Below are 18,308 nucleotides of genomic sequence, written 5' to 3' on the forward strand. Positions count from 1 at the left end.
ATGAAAAAACATCTTTTATAACAATGAGTGAGAATAAACTTATTTTATTACCCAAAACCCTTTTTTTTCTCGTCTCACCAACAGCTTCCTGTGGGACGACTATACAGTGGAGGTGCACCTCAACGACTACCTGGACATCATCTGTCCTCACTACACCCACGGAGAGGTGCTGTCCCATCAGGCCGAGCGTTACATCCTGTACATGGTGGAGAAGAAAGATTACGACGTGTGCAAACCTCACTCCTTCGATCAGCTCCGCTGGGAGTGCTCGCGGCCCTTCGCCCCCTTCACTCCGAAGAAATTCTCTGAAAAAGTCCAACGCTATACAACCTTCAGGCTGGAAAAGACGTTTAGAAGAGGAGAGAGCTACTATTACATCTGTTAGTATCATTGATAAGAGTTTTGTTCTTTTTATATCAGATCCACCTATGATTCTTCTTTATTAACTAATCTTTGTTCTCCCTTTTTTTGTCTTTTCTAGCTAAGCCAATGCATCACCATGGTGCAGACTGCCTGAAGCTCAGAGTGGATGTAGTTGGACCCAAAGGCTCTGCAAAGACGTCCCAGGAGAAGTCCAAGGCAGCAAAGACAGAAAAAAGCTTAGATGAAGAACATAAAAGATTCTCTCCTGTTGGGAGGATCCACAACCCTTCCAGCCGGCTTTCAGAGGGTGAGGATTCTATTGGTAGTGTTCCATCTGAACCAGGAGTTTCAAACTCAGTTTACCTTGGGGATACTTGAAGGGCCTACACCATGCTTTTCTTAAGCCTTTTACAGTATATCATGTGATCACATCTTACCTCTGGTGCACCAAATAACATATTATTAATAAAATAGGAGTTATTTTTGTGAGTTTTCTTCCTACCTGGAAGTAAAAGGCCCTGATCTCTGAGGCTCCGCCTGCTGCAGCGATTGAGTGCTGTCCATTTCATGGCATCGTCGTGCCTGCTCTGGCACTGTGTCTGCTTTTCTCCTACAAAAACAAACAACATTTGAACTTTGCAAAGATGGATGTGCATACTGTAGATCTGGCTTTAGTTGCCCCAGCCATCGCTACACCGGTTCATATGACGTTCCACGATTGTGCACGACTTGGGGAAGGGGAGGGGTGCTGTCCTTGAAGAAGCTCTGCGTCTAAAGCAATGAACAACTGTTAGACCTTTATTTGAAACAGGACACAACTGGAAGATATATGGTATTGTGCATTTAAAATGAAAGTGTTTTGCTGAGCTCCGCTAGCTCAGCTGAGAAATTTGGTGTTCGTTTTAGCCAGGGGGTGGTGCTGGCAGCGCAGACTTTCTGTAAGGGGCCATTCTCACTTGTTTACATCAGCTTGTGAGGACCCGCTTGTTTTTGTGGATTGGAAAACGTATGAATGGATCAAAATACTATTTTGGGGTTGTTTATAGTGAGGAATGAACATTCCCCTTGAAAGCTCAAAAAGTTGATTTTGCATGGCCTGGTCCAAGGCAGAGTCTGACTGAGGCTGGGCTGCAACTTCAGCGTGCATGGATGCAAGTGCAGCTCGTGGGTGTCTGGAAGCTAATTTGAATAAGAAATGAAAAAAATCCAGTCTTCTATTTTTTTTGTTTGTTTGTTTTATACCACAACATAACATGAACAAGGACCCTGGCGTAAATCAGTTGTGTATAACTTCATCCCTTCTTTGGTAGTAAAATTGTATGGAAAATGTACAGTACAATTAACTGTACTGTATTAACTGTTTTCCATACAAAATTACTAATGCAAAGAAGGGGTCGGGTTCAAGGTGCCTACCTATAGCAATGCAGCTGGAAATTTGGCACTCCGCTGACTGCAAGACACCCAAATAACAATTTAGCCAAGGAAATGATCAAAGCAAGTAGCTTGGAAGGTAATCTGTCATTACTAGTATTTAACTATTGGGATATGTTTTGATGTGTATTTTTATTTAGGAAAAAAACAACTTCTGATCAAGCCTCACACCACTAACCAGCTGCCCCAAATGACCAGTCAGGTTCAGCCGCCCAGCCTGAATCGTCCCGCCACCTCTCCACCAGAAAGCCTGACAGGTATGTACATTTATCAAAATTACCAAATGTGTCAATTAAGTGACTAATAAATACCCCTCTTGCAGATTTCAAACAACAAATCACAAAGCATCTACTAGACATTTGCATCCCACACGTTGAACTGTATTATAAGGATAAAACTGCATTTTCTAACAAAATAGACCATGGCTTTCAAATTGAAGGATACACAATCACACTTGAAGAAATTGCTCATATGCTTACAATATATAAACGTGCCAAGGACCGCATTCAATCAACTGGGGAGGCAAAGATTACATGGGATTATTATTTGGTAAGTGTTGCATTTTCATTTGTAACATGTCACAATACAAAAGAGCAATGTTGTAATGTTTAAACTTCATTTCTTTTGAAAGCCTTAAATCTTGAAAAGAAAATGGCATATTGACACTGGTGACTCTGGGTTTATTTCAGCAAATGGATGACATTTTTGGAAGGTCTCAAGTGGGGACTGTAATTTCAACTCCACTCCCATGCCCTTCCACACAGCCATTGGGCCCATCCACACTGCCCCCTGATCCTTCCACACAGACATCAAGCCCTTCCTCACAAACCCCAGATCCTTCTACAGAGCCATCAAGCTCTTCCTCACAGACCACAGATCCTTCTACAGAGCCATTGAGCACTTCTTCACAGACCACAGATCCTTCTACAGAGCCATTGAGCACTTCTTCACAGACCACCGATTATTCCTCAGAGCCATCAAGCCTTTCTTCACAGACCACAGGTCCTTCTACAGAGCCATTGAGCACTTCTTCACAGACCCCAGATCCTTCCACAGAGCCATCAAGCCCTTCCTCACAGACCTCCACAGAGCCATCAAGCCCTTCCTCACAGACCTCCACAGAGCCATCAAGCCCTTCCTCACAGACCTCCACAGAGCCATTGAGCCCTTCCTCACAGACCTCCACAGAGCCATCAAGCCTTTCTTCACAGACCACAGGTCCTTCTACAGAGCCATTGAGCCATTCCTCGCAGACCTCCACAGAGCCATCAAGCCTTTCCTCACAGACCACAGGTCCTTCTACAGAGCCATTGAGCCCTTCCTCACAGACCCCAGATCCTTCCACAGAGCCATCAAGCCTTTCTTCACAGACTACAGGTCCTTCTACAGAGCCATTGAGCCCTTCCTCACAGACCTCCACAGAGCCATCAAGCCTTTCTTCACAGACCACAGGTCCTTCTACAGAGCCATCAAGCCCTTCGTTACAGACCCCACACAGCAAATGAACCTTTCTTCACAGAGCCCAGATCTTTCCACACAGCCATCAAGCCCTTCCTCACAGACCTCCACAGAGCCATCAAGCCCTTCCTCACAGACCTCTGATCCTTCCACAGAGCCATTGAGCACTTCTTCACAGACCCCAGATCCTTCCACAGAGCCATCAAACCTTTCGTCAGAGACCCCACACAGCCAATGAACCTTTCTTCACAGACCCCAGATCCTTCCAAAGAGCCAATGGACTTTCCAGATCCTTCCTCAGAGCCATCAAGCCTTTCCTCACAGACCTCATATTCTTCCACACAACCAATGGTCCCTTCCTCATAGCTGCTGAGTTGATCTTGGTCAAAAAGAAGGCAAAAGCGTTTGAGATTAGAAGATCTACATGAGGTCCATGCTGAGCGGAGGACAGTTGCATTGTAGGCAACGGTGTGTCTTGATCATAATAGGTACATTAGACTTTAGGGAACAAACATGGAAGGGCATAAAAGCTCACCTGCATTTCAACTATTCTTCAAGAAATAAAGCATATATCAGAGCAACAGAAACAAATAATGAAAGAATTGAAACAATTTGATTAAACACAAATAAAAACATATGTTGTATTTTTTTTTCCTCAATAGAAAATTAAATTTCAATATGGTGTACAATTACATGTGCAATTGAGCCTTTAAAGTTTGGTCATGAAAAGTATTATATGATGTGCTTGACTTTAGTTAATAAGAAAAAATGCACTACTGCTACCTCCTCCAAGAGCCTTCCTGTAATAGATAGATAGATAGATAGATACTTTATTAATCCCAAGGGAAATTTATTATATATAATAAAGCCAGATCCTCAAACTCAATTTTCTCCACAAAAATAAATGCCGCTTTCACGGTGAAGTCAGACAAACTGGCGACATCACCGAGTGTGTGTAAAGTTACTTCTGGGTTACGGGTTTAGACAGGCAATAAGAGACAAATAAGACTGTGATTTAAAAAAGTATAAATGTATTTAGGATTTAGCATTAAAAAGTTTTACATGACAAACAAATAGACTACTAACAACATTTTTATTTTAATTTTAGAAAAACTTTTTGGTAACTATTCAAAACGAACAGCATACTATAAATATACGCCTTTTAACTTCTTAAGTAAAAATATGTATAAAAAGAGAACAAAAATACAAACATAAAAAAACAGGTTCTCTGGGTCTACTGAAGAACGTCTAACAATGTTCGCCCTTTTTTAAAGAAATCTAATGACTACATTTCTGTAGCTTCTTTGTTGCAGCAACAAATGCAAACGTTCATCCATTCAATGTGAATCAACATATGCTGCAACTCGTCTTCATAACGGCTTTTTCTTCAGTCCAAAAACTGCAATAAACAGAAGAATCTCCACAAAAGCCGGCAAGACACTGAAAAATAGGAGACAAAAAAAAAATTAGAATTCCACAAACCTAAATCTATTAAAAGTCATTGAAAGTAACAGTGTTGTTACATTATTTTGTCTTTAATAGTCAACTATTTTTTGACTGGCATACCAACCTGCACGTGGCAAAAATCACCCAGTACGTCCAGCATTCCCATTTTTCAAACACAAAGAAAGACAAAGATACGGATGCAGAGCAGTGGACAGCTAATGCTGAAAGGAGCGACTGTCAGGGAAAATCTCTGGGGAAAACAGGACATACACAGACTCACTAGGCGCCTGAAGACTAACCTGCAAATAGCAAAGATCCACCAGTAGATGTCACACTCCCACTGCTCAAACAGAAAGAACAATAGGGCCACAGAGGCACTGGCATGGGCTCCTGTTGCTATAGCAGACACGTTCTTAGTTATGGAATTAACTTATGACTTAATTAGGATTGTTTAATCCACCAAAATTAATGTTGTCATTTTAGAAACAGAAGTATATTGTTTTCTGCTCTAAAACAAGAGAAAAGACACACTATCTGAAAAATTTAATTTCCCTTCACTAGTGTGAAACATGCCAATAAAGATGACAAATTACGACTCCTCACGTCAGTTTAAAGGATACACAGAAGACCTTGGCTGGAATTGAACATGGAGACTCCTGAAAAGAAGCCTGCCAGCTCGACAGCAAACAGACCAAGAGTGACTGACAAAGCTACAACCAACCTGGAAAAAAGAAGACGAATTAGAATGTGAGAATGCAAGAGTTTTTCATACATTTTCAGCGATTATTTACTTACTTTCTGTCTTCTGTGTCATACTGCTCCTGAGTAAACTCCAAAGGTAGACATGCTTTCACGTTATTATCCTAGAAAAAAAAAATAACCAATTATTGTAAACATTTCAAGACAGACATTAATAAATAAAATACAACTAAAAAAAGGAGAATTGAGATTGAAGCAGATCGATCTGTCTGAAGAAAATTGTTAATAGAATTGACCCAAACTATTATTAACTATTTCTAAATTAAATAAATAAACTGAGTGATATTAGACAAGACCATTTGGATTGAAAAATGGTAGGTTTATTTTACTATAATGTGAAAATGACCATTACACACATGTGATGACAGCAAAAAATGATCAATTCATCATAACAGTCCGATGTGTGGAAACAGAATTTTATAAAAAACATTTAACTGTATAGTGTGATATAGTACTAAACAAAATTCAATTGGTATTATTTTGATGCGGAAAAACAACAGTGAACTGAACTTTAGGAAATTAAAATGCGAATGGATTTGACATTCTTTTTTACTTGTTTGTACACATTTAACTACCTTTGATTATCTTTCATGAAATATAAGGAATCTGGAAAACTCCACCTGCACTGTTCAGTACCAGGTATTTATCTCTGAAATATAATGAACTGATTTTAGGTCAGTAAATCAAATCGTTCATAATGAATCAATATTGATTATGAATCCGATCAGGAACCACAAATTATGATATGAATCAGATTGTTGTTAAAGAATCTTCCCATATTAAATTGCATAGCTGAGAATTTAGAAGAATTATAAAGGTTTTATTTATTTATATAATTTTTTTCATTACGTTTTACTTAAAAAAAATGGCTGTTTAAAAGTTACACGTGGAGTCCTTCAAGCTTTAAAATAAGACTTGTACTCACCCTGGACCAGAAGATTGTGATGACTATGACAAGGTGAGCTATGATGGTGAGAAACCGCGCAGGAACCAGACTGCTGATGGACGACATGTTATTTTTTGGTTCCCAGAAACTCTTAAAATGCGAGAAATTTAGATATTTTTTTCCCAAAGAGCCAAACGTTTGGAATTCAAAGATATCACAATTTTCTCTGCTGGTTGTCGCGATATTACAACGCAACTAAAATTCAATAAATACATTAAAGTAATGATTACGCTTTTTTTAACGTTTTAAAACTCTAACTATTCTTTAAACATCTTTCTTCTAAGCTGAAATGAAAAATAAATTGAGCACACTCCGGTGTCGCATTCGGTTGCTACAACAGACAGCAGCCGGGTGCATCTGATATTACGGTCCGGTCAAAACATCCCCCTTTCAAAGGTTCCGGACACAAAAAGGAAGCGGTCTTTGTTATTTAGCAGCACAATACCACCATCTAACGGCAAGATAAAAAACGTGACTACATGAAATTGTGATAGTCGGATGCGCAGGTCCGCACGTACTAAAGAACACAGAAATTTGATTTATATATAGGCTTTAACGATCTAAAAACTAACATTTTAATTTTTTTTTTTTTTGTAAAAGTAAACTTAGTATTACACGTTAAATATTTACATTTTAGGGCAAAACGCCCCCACCCCCTTTCACCAACCATTCCATTCGCATTTGGACGGACGACAGAGATTGAGCAGCACACCTCCATCCAGCACAGCTATCTGTTGTGACGCCATCCACGTCCGGGCCTAGCGTTTGCTCAGCCGGCAGCTACAATAAAGCAGCCGGAGATTATTTTGTTTTAAGAGGGACCATTCTTTATTTTTATTTTTGTTTTTTGGAGGCGTGTACGGCTGCAGGTAATGGCAGAAGAGGATTTACAAACCTTTACCTCTGTGATGGACGCGCTGGTTCGGATCAGTGTAAGTGCGACGCCGGTTTATTCTATTAGCCATTTCAATTGTGCTACTTTTAAATAGAGAAATATAAACAATAATGTATTAATCTTACATCTAACTTAATGTGTAGCAATACCCAGTATATTGTATTCTATGAAGTAGGAATGCGGTGCATTTTTTCTCGTTTATAAAGATGTTTTTCTCGTCGGTTTAATACCCATGAATAGGAAAGATACGGTATGGATGGAGATAAAAAATACAGTCACAATGGCCACATTTTGAATAAATTTATGAACCCAAGCATGTTGCCAAATAGCATAAAATCAGGGCCAGAGGAAGATGTGCGTTGTCATGGAAACGGGATGCAGCGCTTTGAAGCTGCAGGGATGGAAAGGGGCCACCACTGCCTAAAAAAGCTGCAATAACAAACAGAACAACACATTTTTTTAATTATTTTTTTTTAATAAAAAATAGAGTCTCAGCTAATTTCCTCTTGAGAATAAAAAGTAATGAAGCATTCATAGGAGCATCATCGATGTGTTGTTTCCGTCTTGTCCTGCAATGGTCTCATCACTGCCATCATTTCTTTACTTTAAATCACCACAGCTCAGTTGTCTTCTTTTCTTCTCCAGTCCAACATGAAGAGCATGGAAAAGGAGCTGCTGTGTCCGGTGTGTGACGAGATCGTGAAGCAGCCCGTCCTCCTCCCATGCCAGCACAGCGTGTGTTTGCTGTGTGCGGCCGAGGTGTTGGTACAAAGAGGCTACCCTCCTCCAGACCTCCCGCCGGAGCCCAGATCCCCAGCCTCCACGCCGAGCAATCGGTCCCCACGGCAAACGCACAGACCCACACCCAGGACTCCTGACCGCCTGGAGCGAGTCCTCAGAACAGGTGAGGGGAAGTGGATTCGACATGACTCAGTTTAGAATGCCTTTTTAGAAAAGAAACAGATGGCCTCAGCACTCAAATGACTATACTGTTATGTAAAAATATGGAGCAGCATCAGCTGACACATCAGTGTCTACAAATGCATGTGTTCAGCTCACAGAGCTCACTGAAATGACCTATATTTAAAATTCCTAAAGTTATACTTTTGAATTTATGAATCCTTCATTTTGTTGCTCCTGTTTTGTATCCCTCCTTCACACCTTCATCCTGCTCTCAGTGTGCAGCACATACCCAGGGCGGCGGCGGAAGGACACAACTCTCCCCCCCATGATCTTCCCCTGTCCTTCCTGTCAGCAGGAAGTGGAGCTTGGGCAGAGAGGCCTGTCAGACTGCTTCCGTAACCTCACTCTGGAGCGCATCGTGGAAAGGTTAGCGTGCAGAGCAAAAGAAGAAGTTAAAGCATATTTGTATTGCAAACTCCTCACTCGCTGTAGTTATAGAGATATTTTTAGGCCTTTGCGGCTTATCGTTGACTTTCTGAAACGCAGAATCCTAAAGCATTAAACTAAGACATTGAGTAAAGAGTTAAGTCGATGCTGCTTTATGTATGAGACAGGAAATCATTTGCTTAATGAATCCCATCCTCACTCAGGATGAAAGGCTAAGCCAAAGAGCGGTTTGCAAGGACAGCTTAAAAACTGCAGTGCACTGAGTGAGAATGCCAGATGGGAAAAAAAACGTTTTAAAATGTTTTTTTTCTTTTGCGAACAAGTTTTGCAGCTATCCAAAGAAAAATATAATCTGATAAGATTAAAAAACAAAGTTCTGCCTTTTTAAAAACAGGTTTTAGGGGGTTGGCAGATTTACAAGAGGCCTGTGATGGTGCAGCTGCTCCCTCCTTAGGCAGCAGTTGTGTTAGTCAAGAAAGCGTGACGCTGCATGTTGTGCAGGATGCACCAACAAGGCAGCTGCTGGTGATTCATCCAGGCCCTAGATAAATCAAGCATATTTTATCTGCATGACCTATAATCTAGGCCATGTATTTAAAAGATGCTTCACTTGGGTTCCAATGGGGGGTTTCCATCCTGCAGGGTCGTCTCCAGCTGCCCTCATATCTCTGCTTTTATGTCTTCCCCTTCAGGTACAGGCACACTATAAGTCTGGGCAGTATGGCCATCATGTGTGCCTTCTGTAAACCTCCTCAGTCTCTGGAGGCCACTAAGGGCTGTGCTGACTGCAAATCTAACTTTTGCAACGAGTGTTTCAAACTCTACCACCCGTGGGGAACCCCCCGCGCTCAGCACGAACACATTCTACCCACCAACAACTTCAGACCAAAGGTTTGACTTTTTTTTAATTTATTTTTTTATGGTGCGTTTTTGCCGCAGCTTGTGAACGTCTGCACCGCTATGCCTCCATCCATGCAGGTCCTCACATGCACAGAGCACGAGCAGGAGAGGCTGCAGTGGTACTGCCGCAGCTGCCAGCGACTGCTGTGTCCAGTTTGTAAGCTTCGCCGCGTCCACCATGGACACAAAGTTTTGCCAATAGCACAGGCCTACCAGGCCCTGAAGGTTCGTGTGTAACCTGCATCTGTTTAACATCCACATTCTGCTTTGAAACGTCAACTTTGTTTTTTTTGGGGCCCTTGCAGGACAAGATGGCCAAAGAAGTCAACTTCATTCTGACCAATCAGGAGACCATACAGAGTCAGATCACTCAACTGGAAGCTGCAATCAAACAGATGGAGGTACTCAATGGTTTTTATGTTCATATTATTACAGAATTATTACAGAAATGAAAGATATTATATGTTAAGCTATTTTTTTAACAAATTTTGTGGGGATTTTTTAGATTTTTGCCACAAATTGGTGTCAAAACAATGTGAAAGCAATTGTTTGCTAAAGTTTTCCCCTTTAGCAGCAAATATTGGCAAAAACTGACTATTTTATTATCCAACAATCTCACAAACTCACTTTTCCACTAATCCAGAAATTAATTCCAAAAAACTGGAGAACAACAAGACCTGGAAACAGGAAGAAAGAAAAAAACATTCCAAAAAAGCCGTCTGCTTTCATGGAAATACTATTTTTTCTAGGCATCTATTAATGCCGGGAAAGATTATGTCGAGTAAATCTGCTGGAAGACTCCTAAAGAGATTATCTGAACACTGGGGCTTCATTGCGTCTTCTTTTCAATCTAAATGTCAGAGGCGGTTCTTTTCATTGACGCATTTAAAGCTGCTGGAAAATTCCACTTGTGATGCAAAATTAAATGAATGCAGACAAGAAATTGATCAAAAACCTAAAATTACTTTAGTCACGGTGTCAGAGTTTAGCTGTAAGGAATTAAAAGATACAAGAAAAACTGAATGACGAAAGTTGGTTGTTGTTTTTTTCGCATGTTTGTCCCATCTGGTGTCCAATAGTATGATGGTGAAGTGAATCCTTTGAAATCTCACTCCAATCGTCTTTTGATTTATTGTAAAAGCATTCCCAGTGGTTTTTTTAATTGTGATTTTTTTAGCCATAATAAAAAATAAAAAAATACAAATTTGGGGGGGACATAGTTTCTGCAGAGCAGCAGGAGTTCATTAGAAATTTCCCTCAAAGTTGTGTGTTTTTGGAAATTTGCTCCATTTCTCATCATTTCTCACACTCCAGTATGATATAAAGAATGACTCATAAATGTAATCTTAATTTTCTTTATATATGGCCTCCATCATGAGAAAAATGCTATTAGCATTTTTAGCTAATCCTGAACACTAAACTGTTTGTTCATATCAAAAAGTTTTAATAAAAGTGGCCACAACTCTGAAATATTGTGGAATTTCTACTTAAAAACTACAGCTAAAAAACTCCCCCCACGAGGCAGAGGAGATGCCAGGTATTTAAAGTCTCATCCTCCAATCCTGAGCCGGAACCATTCATCTTCCTACCTCCACGAGTTCTTAGTCCACCAATCTAGATCACCTGAAACAAAAAGAGCCTAAACCACAGGAAACCATCCGACTGTTGTTATGCTTTTGATCTCTTCTCTGCTTTTATGTAGGCGAACAGCGCTGTGGCTCTGCAGCAGCTGACTCACTGCATCAGAGAGCTGGGAGCAACTGTAGCCGAGCGCCAGGGGACTCTAACTCTGGCTCTGGAAGCATCCAGAAGCAGGAGAGAGGAAGCCCTGTTCGGCCAGGCTTTTGAGAAGCAGGGTCTGCTGGAGGAGGCCGGCCTGATGGCGTATACTCAGGAACTGCTTAAAGAAACCGACCCCCCGTCCTTCGTACAGGCGGCACGCGTGACACACAACAGGTGACGCACACCTGTTATGTTGTTTTGCGTTGAAGTGACATTGCATTTCCTCTTTGTAGTTTCTCTTCATTTGCTGTCTCCTTCACTTGCAGACTGGTTAAGGCCATTGAAAATCTGCAATGCTTCTCCCTCGCAGCTGACACCTCCTTCAGACACTTTCACTTAGATGCATCCAAAGAGGTCAAGCTCATCGACAGCTTGCAGTTCATACAAGGTTGTTCTTTTTCAGTCTGGACTATGAATCAAAATAAGTATAAGTGCTCACGTTCTTCTTCTGCGCTCCACAGCGCCGCTCGCTCCCGTCATCGACACTCAGAAGACACTGGCTTACGACCAGCTGTTTCTGTGCTGGCGCCTTCCTCAGGACTCGGCTTCTGCCTGGCACTTCTCTGTGGAGTTCCAGCGCCGGGCCGGGGGAGCCGGAGCCGTGTGGGGCGGCACGGGCTCCCCTAGCTCCTCCACGCCGTGGCAGCGGCTGAATGAGGTGAAAGGGACCAGCGCGGTGATCGATCGACTGCAGATGGACAGCGTGTACGTGCTCAGAGTCAGAGGCTGCAACAAGGCTGGCTTCGGAGAATACAGCGAGGAGGTCTACCTGCACACGCCACCTGCCCCAGGTATGAAGGGGTTTACAGCCTGATCCCCAAACAGGCACTATTATACCAACAGGGGCTGGAATAAATGTCTTTAAAAACTCGAACAAAAAAATTAAAATATTAAAAGGTTTTCTTGACTAATCCTGACACTTTTTTCTCTCCATCCCTTAATTTCCTCCATTCCCACCTTTTATTTTTAAAGTTTTTGCACTCGTCCTTCCTTTTTTTGCTCTGCATTCCAGCCTCCTTCCAGCCATATCATCTCTGCTTCTGTATTTCTCGCCACAGGTCTGTTTCCCGCACTTTAAACAGTTCTTACAGCCCCTTCATCCCTTCAAAAACATGCTTTCTAACATGTATCTAAGTCAGGGGTGCCAAACTCACTCGCACAGGTGCCAAAATCCAAAACACACCTTAGGTCGTGGGCTGAACAGGATAAACATTTATTAAACACACTAAAAAAATGTTTTAAACAGCAACTTTTTAACTTACTTATGTACTAGATATATAGCATTACCTGGAATAATGCTAGAGTGAATGCTGTAAGCGGAATTATGCTGCTGAAGATGCTAGTGCTGATAGCTGAAGATGCTGAAATTGATAGCCAGCTAAAATATTAGCTAAATGACAAATTACCCTAATAAACAAAAAAAACCTTAGGTTAGCCAAAATAGCTAGCATGCAGCTGAAAAATAGCTAAACTTCAAAATATCCTAAAAAACTGAAAAAAGCCTAAATTAGCCAAACAGCTAGCGTGTAGCTAAAATATTAGCTGAACTCCAAAATAGCTTAAAAAGTCTTAAGCAAATGCCAAAATAGTCCTAAAAGCTAGCAGAATGCCAATTTTAAAACTTTAAAACCGTAACTTTTTAATATAATTAGGAAAAATAAAAAGGCAGGAATATTATTTCAGAATAAATCAACTTAAAACTTAAATAACTTTTAATATTTCACTATCAATAAAAATATATTATGTCAAAATTTTACAAGTTAGAAAGAAGCGCAAGAAAACATCGGGGCATAAATGACAATAAAATAAAATGATCTGAAGGGCTGAATATAATTACCTGGAGGGCCGGATCCGGCCCCTGGGCCTTGACTTTGACACATGTGATTGAAGTAATCAAATCATTGCACTCATGAAGTGCAGATTGTTTTTCCTCCTTTTTGTGTTGTTTTGTGGTTTTTGTGTAGTTGTTTTTCCTGTCCTATTAGCTAGAAAGTGACCACTCTTCCGTAACAAAACTCCTTTCCTTTGTTTAATATCTGTTCCAACTTGTTGACGGCTTACTGTCTGATCTGTAGGATTAAACTCCTTCTTTAATATTATTGCTTTTCTTTCCTTCTCCTTTTCACCTTTCATTTTCCCTCTGCTTCGCCTCCTTTCTCCTCACTCTCCTCTCAGTCCTGAGTTTCTCCTTGGACTCTCACTGGGGTTTGCATGCCGACCGTTTGGCGTTGGGCAAAGGCCAGACGTATGCCCGCAGTGTGCCAGGTCTGTCCCTGCTGCAGGCCGCTGACCGTGCCCTCACCTCCTGTCACCTGACCTCTGACCTCCTGGTGGCAGACTTGGCTGTCACTCAGGGGAGACACTACTGGGCATGCTCCGTGGAGCCGGGCTCCTACTTAGTGAAGGTAAAAGGAAGTCCTCGGTTTGAGTTGGTAGCGGGCTGCCAAGTAAGTTTTATTTTCTTTTTGCTCATGTTCTTTGTAGGTGGGTGTCGGACAGGAAGCAAAACTACAAGAATGGTTCCATCTCCCTCAGGACATGACGAGCCCGCGGTAAATAAGCCTGATATGTCTAATTATTATCAGCATCATGGCTTTTGACTGCAAAAGAAACTCACTAAAAAACAATCTTAGTTTGAAGATATTTTCAATCATGTCTCTTGTGTGAAAGACACAATTTCAGCTTTTTTGTGTTTTCTGTGAGTTGAAAGAAGCAGCAAATTACATTTAAAAATGTTTTTGAGGAAATATTTGGTTATTTAATGACATTTGAAAGTGCTAGCTCTGAGAACGGACACTCACTGGTCTCTTTATTAGGAACACCTGTCCAACTGCTCGTTAATGCAAATTTCTAATCAGCCAATCACGTGGCAGCAACTCAACGCATTTAGGCACGTAGACGATCTGCTGCAGTTCAAACTAAGCATCAAAACGAGGAAGAACGTTGATTTAAGTGACTTTGAACGTGGCATGATTGTTTGTGCCAGACGGCCCGGTCTGAGTATTTCATAAAGTGCTGATCTACTGGGATTTTTACCCACAACCATCTGTAGTAGGGGTGTGTATTGGCAAGAATCTGGTGATACGATGCGTATCACGATACATATAAAAAAAATATATCCCAAGAGTGTACCAGAACAATTTTTCTCTTTTTTTTTTAAAGAGTATAACTTAGAAAATAACTAAATCTTACTAAGTAGTACGTGTCTCACAACAACAGGGTTACTGAACTACTTTACACAAGCTGGTTTTTACAAGATCTTGTTGATCCGGTGTGGAGCTGCTCAAAGTGTGTTGTGTTGCCAATTAGTGGTCAGAGTTTAGGTGGAAGCAAAAGACTCTGAATGACGCTCACAAATAATTCATTAAATATTGTTTAGTCAGCATTTTAAATATCAAGTATCGCCAAATGAAATATCGTGATATATCACTGAATCAATTTTTCCCTACCCCACTAGTGTTCAGCAACTGAATGCAAAGGACACTCTATACATACTTTAACCTCTAGAGGGCACTATATCTCTTCTCACTGATTAAACACATTTTTACACCTTTACAGGTTTTATTGTTAAATTACCAATTCGCAGCAAGACTTAGAAAGTCTTGTATTAAAAAATAATCCCATTTTGAATCCCCACAAAAAGGTTTTGGCGTGCTCTCATCTGTTTACCAAAAGCGCCACAGGGCGACTTAACAAATGAGGAATCATTTAAAGAAAGCAGTTTGGCTCTAATTATTTTAGATAAAAGATACAAAACCTGCAGAACATTTCAAGAAGAGAAAAACACAAACAACTGGAGACTCTTAATAACACCGATATTCACCATTCATGCACGGACTGTGACAGAAACGACTCCTGCAAAAGGAAAAAAAACTGAATTGCGCCTTTAAAAAAAAAAAGACGGCACAGAGCTGTGTGTATAATTGCTGGTCTCCCAGCAGGCAGCCTAACTAATGATCGTTCAGCAGCAAAGCGGTCTGCTGGGACTGCATGGCTCTATCGGGTCATTAAGGAGTGACTGAGCGTGGTCTGCAGGGGCTTCATCTGAGAAGACATATTTAGTGGATTTCTCAGGGAAAGAGAGAAAAGCTTTTACTTTTATTTCTATTTTGTGATTGACATTTACATAATTGTGAGATTGCTCAAAGGACTATGATCATAATGAAAATATGAGCTGAGTTTAAAGATATTAGTGCTTCATGTTCCTGTTTATGCTTTAGATGTGATGCAGACAGCGGCCATGACAGTGGGGCAGAGGACGGCCAGGACTCCCCTCCCTTCTGCTTCCTGACCGTGGGCATGGGCAAAATCCTGCTCCCTCAAGGACACGCCCACACTCAGAGCCAGTGTGACAGCCAGAGCCACGGAGGCCTGTACTCCCACAGTAGCAGCCACAGCAACTTGCCCCATTCCCACACCGCCCCTCTCCCACCTCGGCTGGGGGTGTGCCTGGACTGCGACAAAGGACGGGTGACTTTCTACGACGCGCACTCGTTGCGTGTCCTGTGGGAGGGACACTTGGATTGCTCCGTTCCGGTGTGTCCGGCGTTTTGCTTCATCGGCGGCGGAGCGCTGCAGCTCCAAGACCTGGTGGCCAATCGGAGCGTCGAGGAGCCCCCTCCCCGGAGGGTAACGATCCAAACACGAGCAACAAACCGGAGTAAATAAACCGACCGTCGCTCAGGTCGTTTCTAGAGGACGAGGTCAAATCTGATCCAATAGAGATTTGACTGACTTGCTGCTAAAAATTACACTTTAAAATTACTTTAAAATATTATCCGCTGTTGTCGTCATCTTAGCAGAGCTTGTTTAGTGGCTGGAATGATTTTAGACTATGCACATCTCACAGAGGGAGTCCACACTTTTCTATGGCAGGTTATCAATCCTAAAAATAGAAGCAACAAAAATCTGCTCTCCCTTTTCTAAGGTCTTCTGTGTTTTCCCCCGAGAATGTCAGAAAAACAAGCTGCATGCAGATGTAACGAGGAGGCGGGGCTTACGTATATGCACACTACCGACTGTCGGCTCGATTTTCTACCCGTAACATTCATGTAGCTGAAGAAATGTGAACTGGAGTTTGAGGATTTTTTTAGGTTGTTGCTTCTACAGCTGTAGAAGCATCTTGCCTTTGCACTTCTAGATTATAACACAATTCCTCACAAGAGAGGTTCAGAATGAATGATATTCTATTAACATGAATGTGTTTTATATTTAACAGAAATCCTGACTTATGAGCGCAAAAAAGACATGTTTGTGTGAAGAATAACAAGTACACTTATTGATGAAATAAGTCAACTTTACACAATAAAACATGAATATTAGCCACAAGCAGAGTGATCAGTTATAAGTGAAAAACAACGTAATGAAGCATTTGAATGAACAAACCTCTATGGTAATGTTTTCAGCTTTGTATTTTGGGAGGAACCCATTTGTCTTGTTGAAAGGTGTTTGAATTTTTCTACTTTCATGATTTCTTTCAGTGGTAATCATGAAAGTTCACTAAAAGTGGGGGATTTGGGGCTTCAGACAACATCCCAGTTCATCCCAACGAGGACTTTCAAATTAATAAAAGTGGTGAAAACCACAGTATGTGTGTTTATGAATAAAGTGTAGCTACTGGTTGACAGAATCCCTGTTTTGAATGTTTATGATTCTCATTTGGAAGATTCAAATCTTGTGTTTTTAACAAATATCCAGTTATTTCATCATTTTGTGTCATATTTTCCAGGTGATCCCAAAACAGTTGATCTTTTTAAATCTTTTAGTAACTATTTTTTCTGTTTGCTATTAATGTTATGGACAAATCATATTGAGTTTGATCATTTTGTGGGGTTTTTAATTGCAGTTTTTCAGTACTTTTTGATTACTCCTATGAGCCATTTTAAACTTTTGTGGTATTTTTTTTAATTAATTTATTTATTGTGTATCTATTTTTACATATTTTACATTTCACTTTAATTGAATACAAATTCCCCCTTTTGGTTCTTAGATCTGCTCAGCAGTTCGTCCGTGTGTTCTTGTTCCCGCTGAATGAATTTCTTCTACTTGTGCCAACTCTTCTAGCAGCAGCATTTCAAAATGTAGGAATCTGCTTGCAAAGTGTTTCCATCATGTCATGAGAAAAAAAATCAATAAAAGGCTGACAACTGCTGTGTTGGGGTTGGATTTTTGACAAATAGGGACCTCAGCTGGAGTTGTAACTTCACCTCAAGAACAAAACTGTTTTAAAAAAAAAAACAGGCAAAAGAAGAGAACACTTGTGTCTTCAAGATTCACATTATAACCAAATCTGTTTCAAATAAAACAGTAAGGCAATGAGCTAAGTAGAAAATAGAATTTGCTAAGACCAAATAAGAACTGTTTTTGTTGAAATGTCTTCGGGGTAGAAAACCATCTCTGAATGTGATGCCAGTGTGCATGTAGAGGCAAGTGAGCTTTGAATCATTTGAGTTTGCCAGAGCAGCCTAAACGGATCAAGTGCCCAAAGGGTTTAAATATATAATCCATCTATTTAGCAGATCTGGAACACACCTTGAGACACCTGATCCCGACAGCAGAGGTGGAGGGGGGGGGTCAGATAAGAGTCGAACAGCTGCATGAGAACACCAGACGAGGTGATGCGAGCCGGTGGTTAAGACAGCTGTTCGAACAGGCCGTAATTACCCAGACGGAGTGATGTGAGGTTATGCTCCACAAAGGTAAAAGGGTGAAGAAAGTGTTGTGTATTTCTTTATTCTGCAAGACAATGTTTGAGTTGCAATACCCAAAAGCCACCGAAAGGGGGCAGTGTTGCCCCAGCTTCTTCCTTCCAGTACATGAAGATTAGAAGAAAGCAACAGGTGCACGGTGTGTCATCTCCACTGCCACACATCTGTGTTGACTCTTCAGACACTGCAAATTTGAAGGGGATTTCAGCTTTTTGTTGGGGTAATCTAAGATGGTTTTTGTTTAGTTTGAAAAAGAATATCCACCTTTTGT

The 18,308-nt window shown here is 41.0% G+C and overlaps 3 protein-coding genes across 4 annotated transcripts in view; 2 read left to right on the forward strand and 1 right to left on the reverse strand.

The window, feature by feature from the left end:
* LOC112143269 (endochitinase A) overlaps positions 1–3,887 on the forward strand; it is a 7,459-nt gene extending 3,572 nt beyond the window's left edge. Inside the window, exons 2-6 of the mRNA XM_024267111.2 lie at positions 85–380; positions 482–670; positions 1,935–2,051; positions 2,117–2,343; positions 2,484–3,887. Coding sequence (XP_024122879.1) covers positions 85–380; positions 482–670; positions 1,935–2,051; positions 2,117–2,343; positions 2,484–3,299 — 1,645 coding nt within the window. The 3' untranslated portion in view covers positions 3,300–3,887. The remainder of the gene's footprint in view (positions 1–84; positions 381–481; positions 671–1,934; positions 2,052–2,116; positions 2,344–2,483) is intronic.
* A 379-nt stretch (positions 3,888–4,266) lies between these two features.
* On the reverse strand, positions 4,267–6,763 carry LOC112143270 (transmembrane protein 107). Of its 2 annotated transcripts, none has more exons than XM_024267115.2 (5): positions 6,383–6,763; positions 5,494–5,561; positions 5,319–5,419; positions 4,998–5,094; positions 4,267–4,692 (listed from the first exon to the last, which is right to left on the reverse strand). In XM_024267115.2, the coding sequence occupies exons 1-5, from the start codon at positions 6,467–6,469 to the stop codon at positions 4,623–4,625; spliced, it is 423 nt and encodes a 140-aa protein (XP_024122883.1). In that variant the 5' UTR covers positions 6,470–6,763; the 3' UTR covers positions 4,267–4,622. The 2 variants fall into 2 exon arrangements, with proteins under 2 accessions (XP_024122883.1, XP_024122882.1); XM_024267114.2 differs by lacking the exon at positions 4,998–5,094 and adding an exon at positions 4,823–4,919 and having other exon boundaries at positions 6,383–6,762.
* A 435-nt stretch (positions 6,764–7,198) lies between these two features.
* On the forward strand, positions 7,199–17,480 carry trim46a (tripartite motif containing 46a). Its single transcript, XM_024267110.2, has 12 exons — positions 7,199–7,335; positions 7,944–8,202; positions 8,477–8,627; positions 9,341–9,539; positions 9,627–9,773; positions 9,854–9,949; positions 11,251–11,504; positions 11,597–11,718; positions 11,792–12,121; positions 13,506–13,735; positions 13,815–13,882; positions 15,551–17,480. Exons 1-12 carry the CDS (start codon positions 7,276–7,278, stop codon positions 15,996–15,998), a joined length of 2,364 nt encoding a protein of 787 aa, XP_024122878.1. The 5' UTR covers positions 7,199–7,275; the 3' UTR covers positions 15,999–17,480.
* Positions 17,481–18,308: the final 828 nt, after the last annotated feature.

Source organism: Oryzias melastigma, linkage group LG16 (assembly GCF_002922805.2).
Source record: "Oryzias melastigma strain HK-1 linkage group LG16, ASM292280v2, whole genome shotgun sequence".
NCBI lineage: Eukaryota > Metazoa > Chordata > Actinopteri > Beloniformes > Adrianichthyidae > Oryzias > Oryzias melastigma.

Bases quoted from the DNA above. Each gene is read 5' to 3' on its own strand.
- trim46a (XM_024267110.2), top strand. From the start codon at position 7,276: ATGGCAGAAGAGGATTTACAAACCTTTACCTCTGTGATGGACGCGCTG. The intron at 7,336-7,943 runs GTAAGTGCGACG...TTTCTTCTCCAG, and splicing joins ACGCGCTGGTTCGGATCAGT to TCCAACATGAAGAGCATGGA. The intron at 9,774-9,853 runs GTTCGTGTGTAA...GGGCCCTTGCAG, and splicing joins AGGCCTACCAGGCCCTGAAG to GACAAGATGGCCAAAGAAGT.
- LOC112143270 (XM_024267115.2), bottom strand. From the start codon at position 6,469: ATGTCGTCCATCAGCAGTCTGGTTCCTGCGCGGTTTCTCACCATCATA. The intron at 5,562-6,382 runs GTGAGTACAAGT...TTTTTTTTCTAG, and splicing joins TCACAATCTTCTGGTCCAGG to GATAATAACGTGAAAGCATG. The intron at 4,693-4,997 runs GTTAGTCTTCAG...CCTATTTTTCAG, and splicing joins TGGATCTTTGCTATTTGCAG to TGTCTTGCCGGCTTTTGTGG.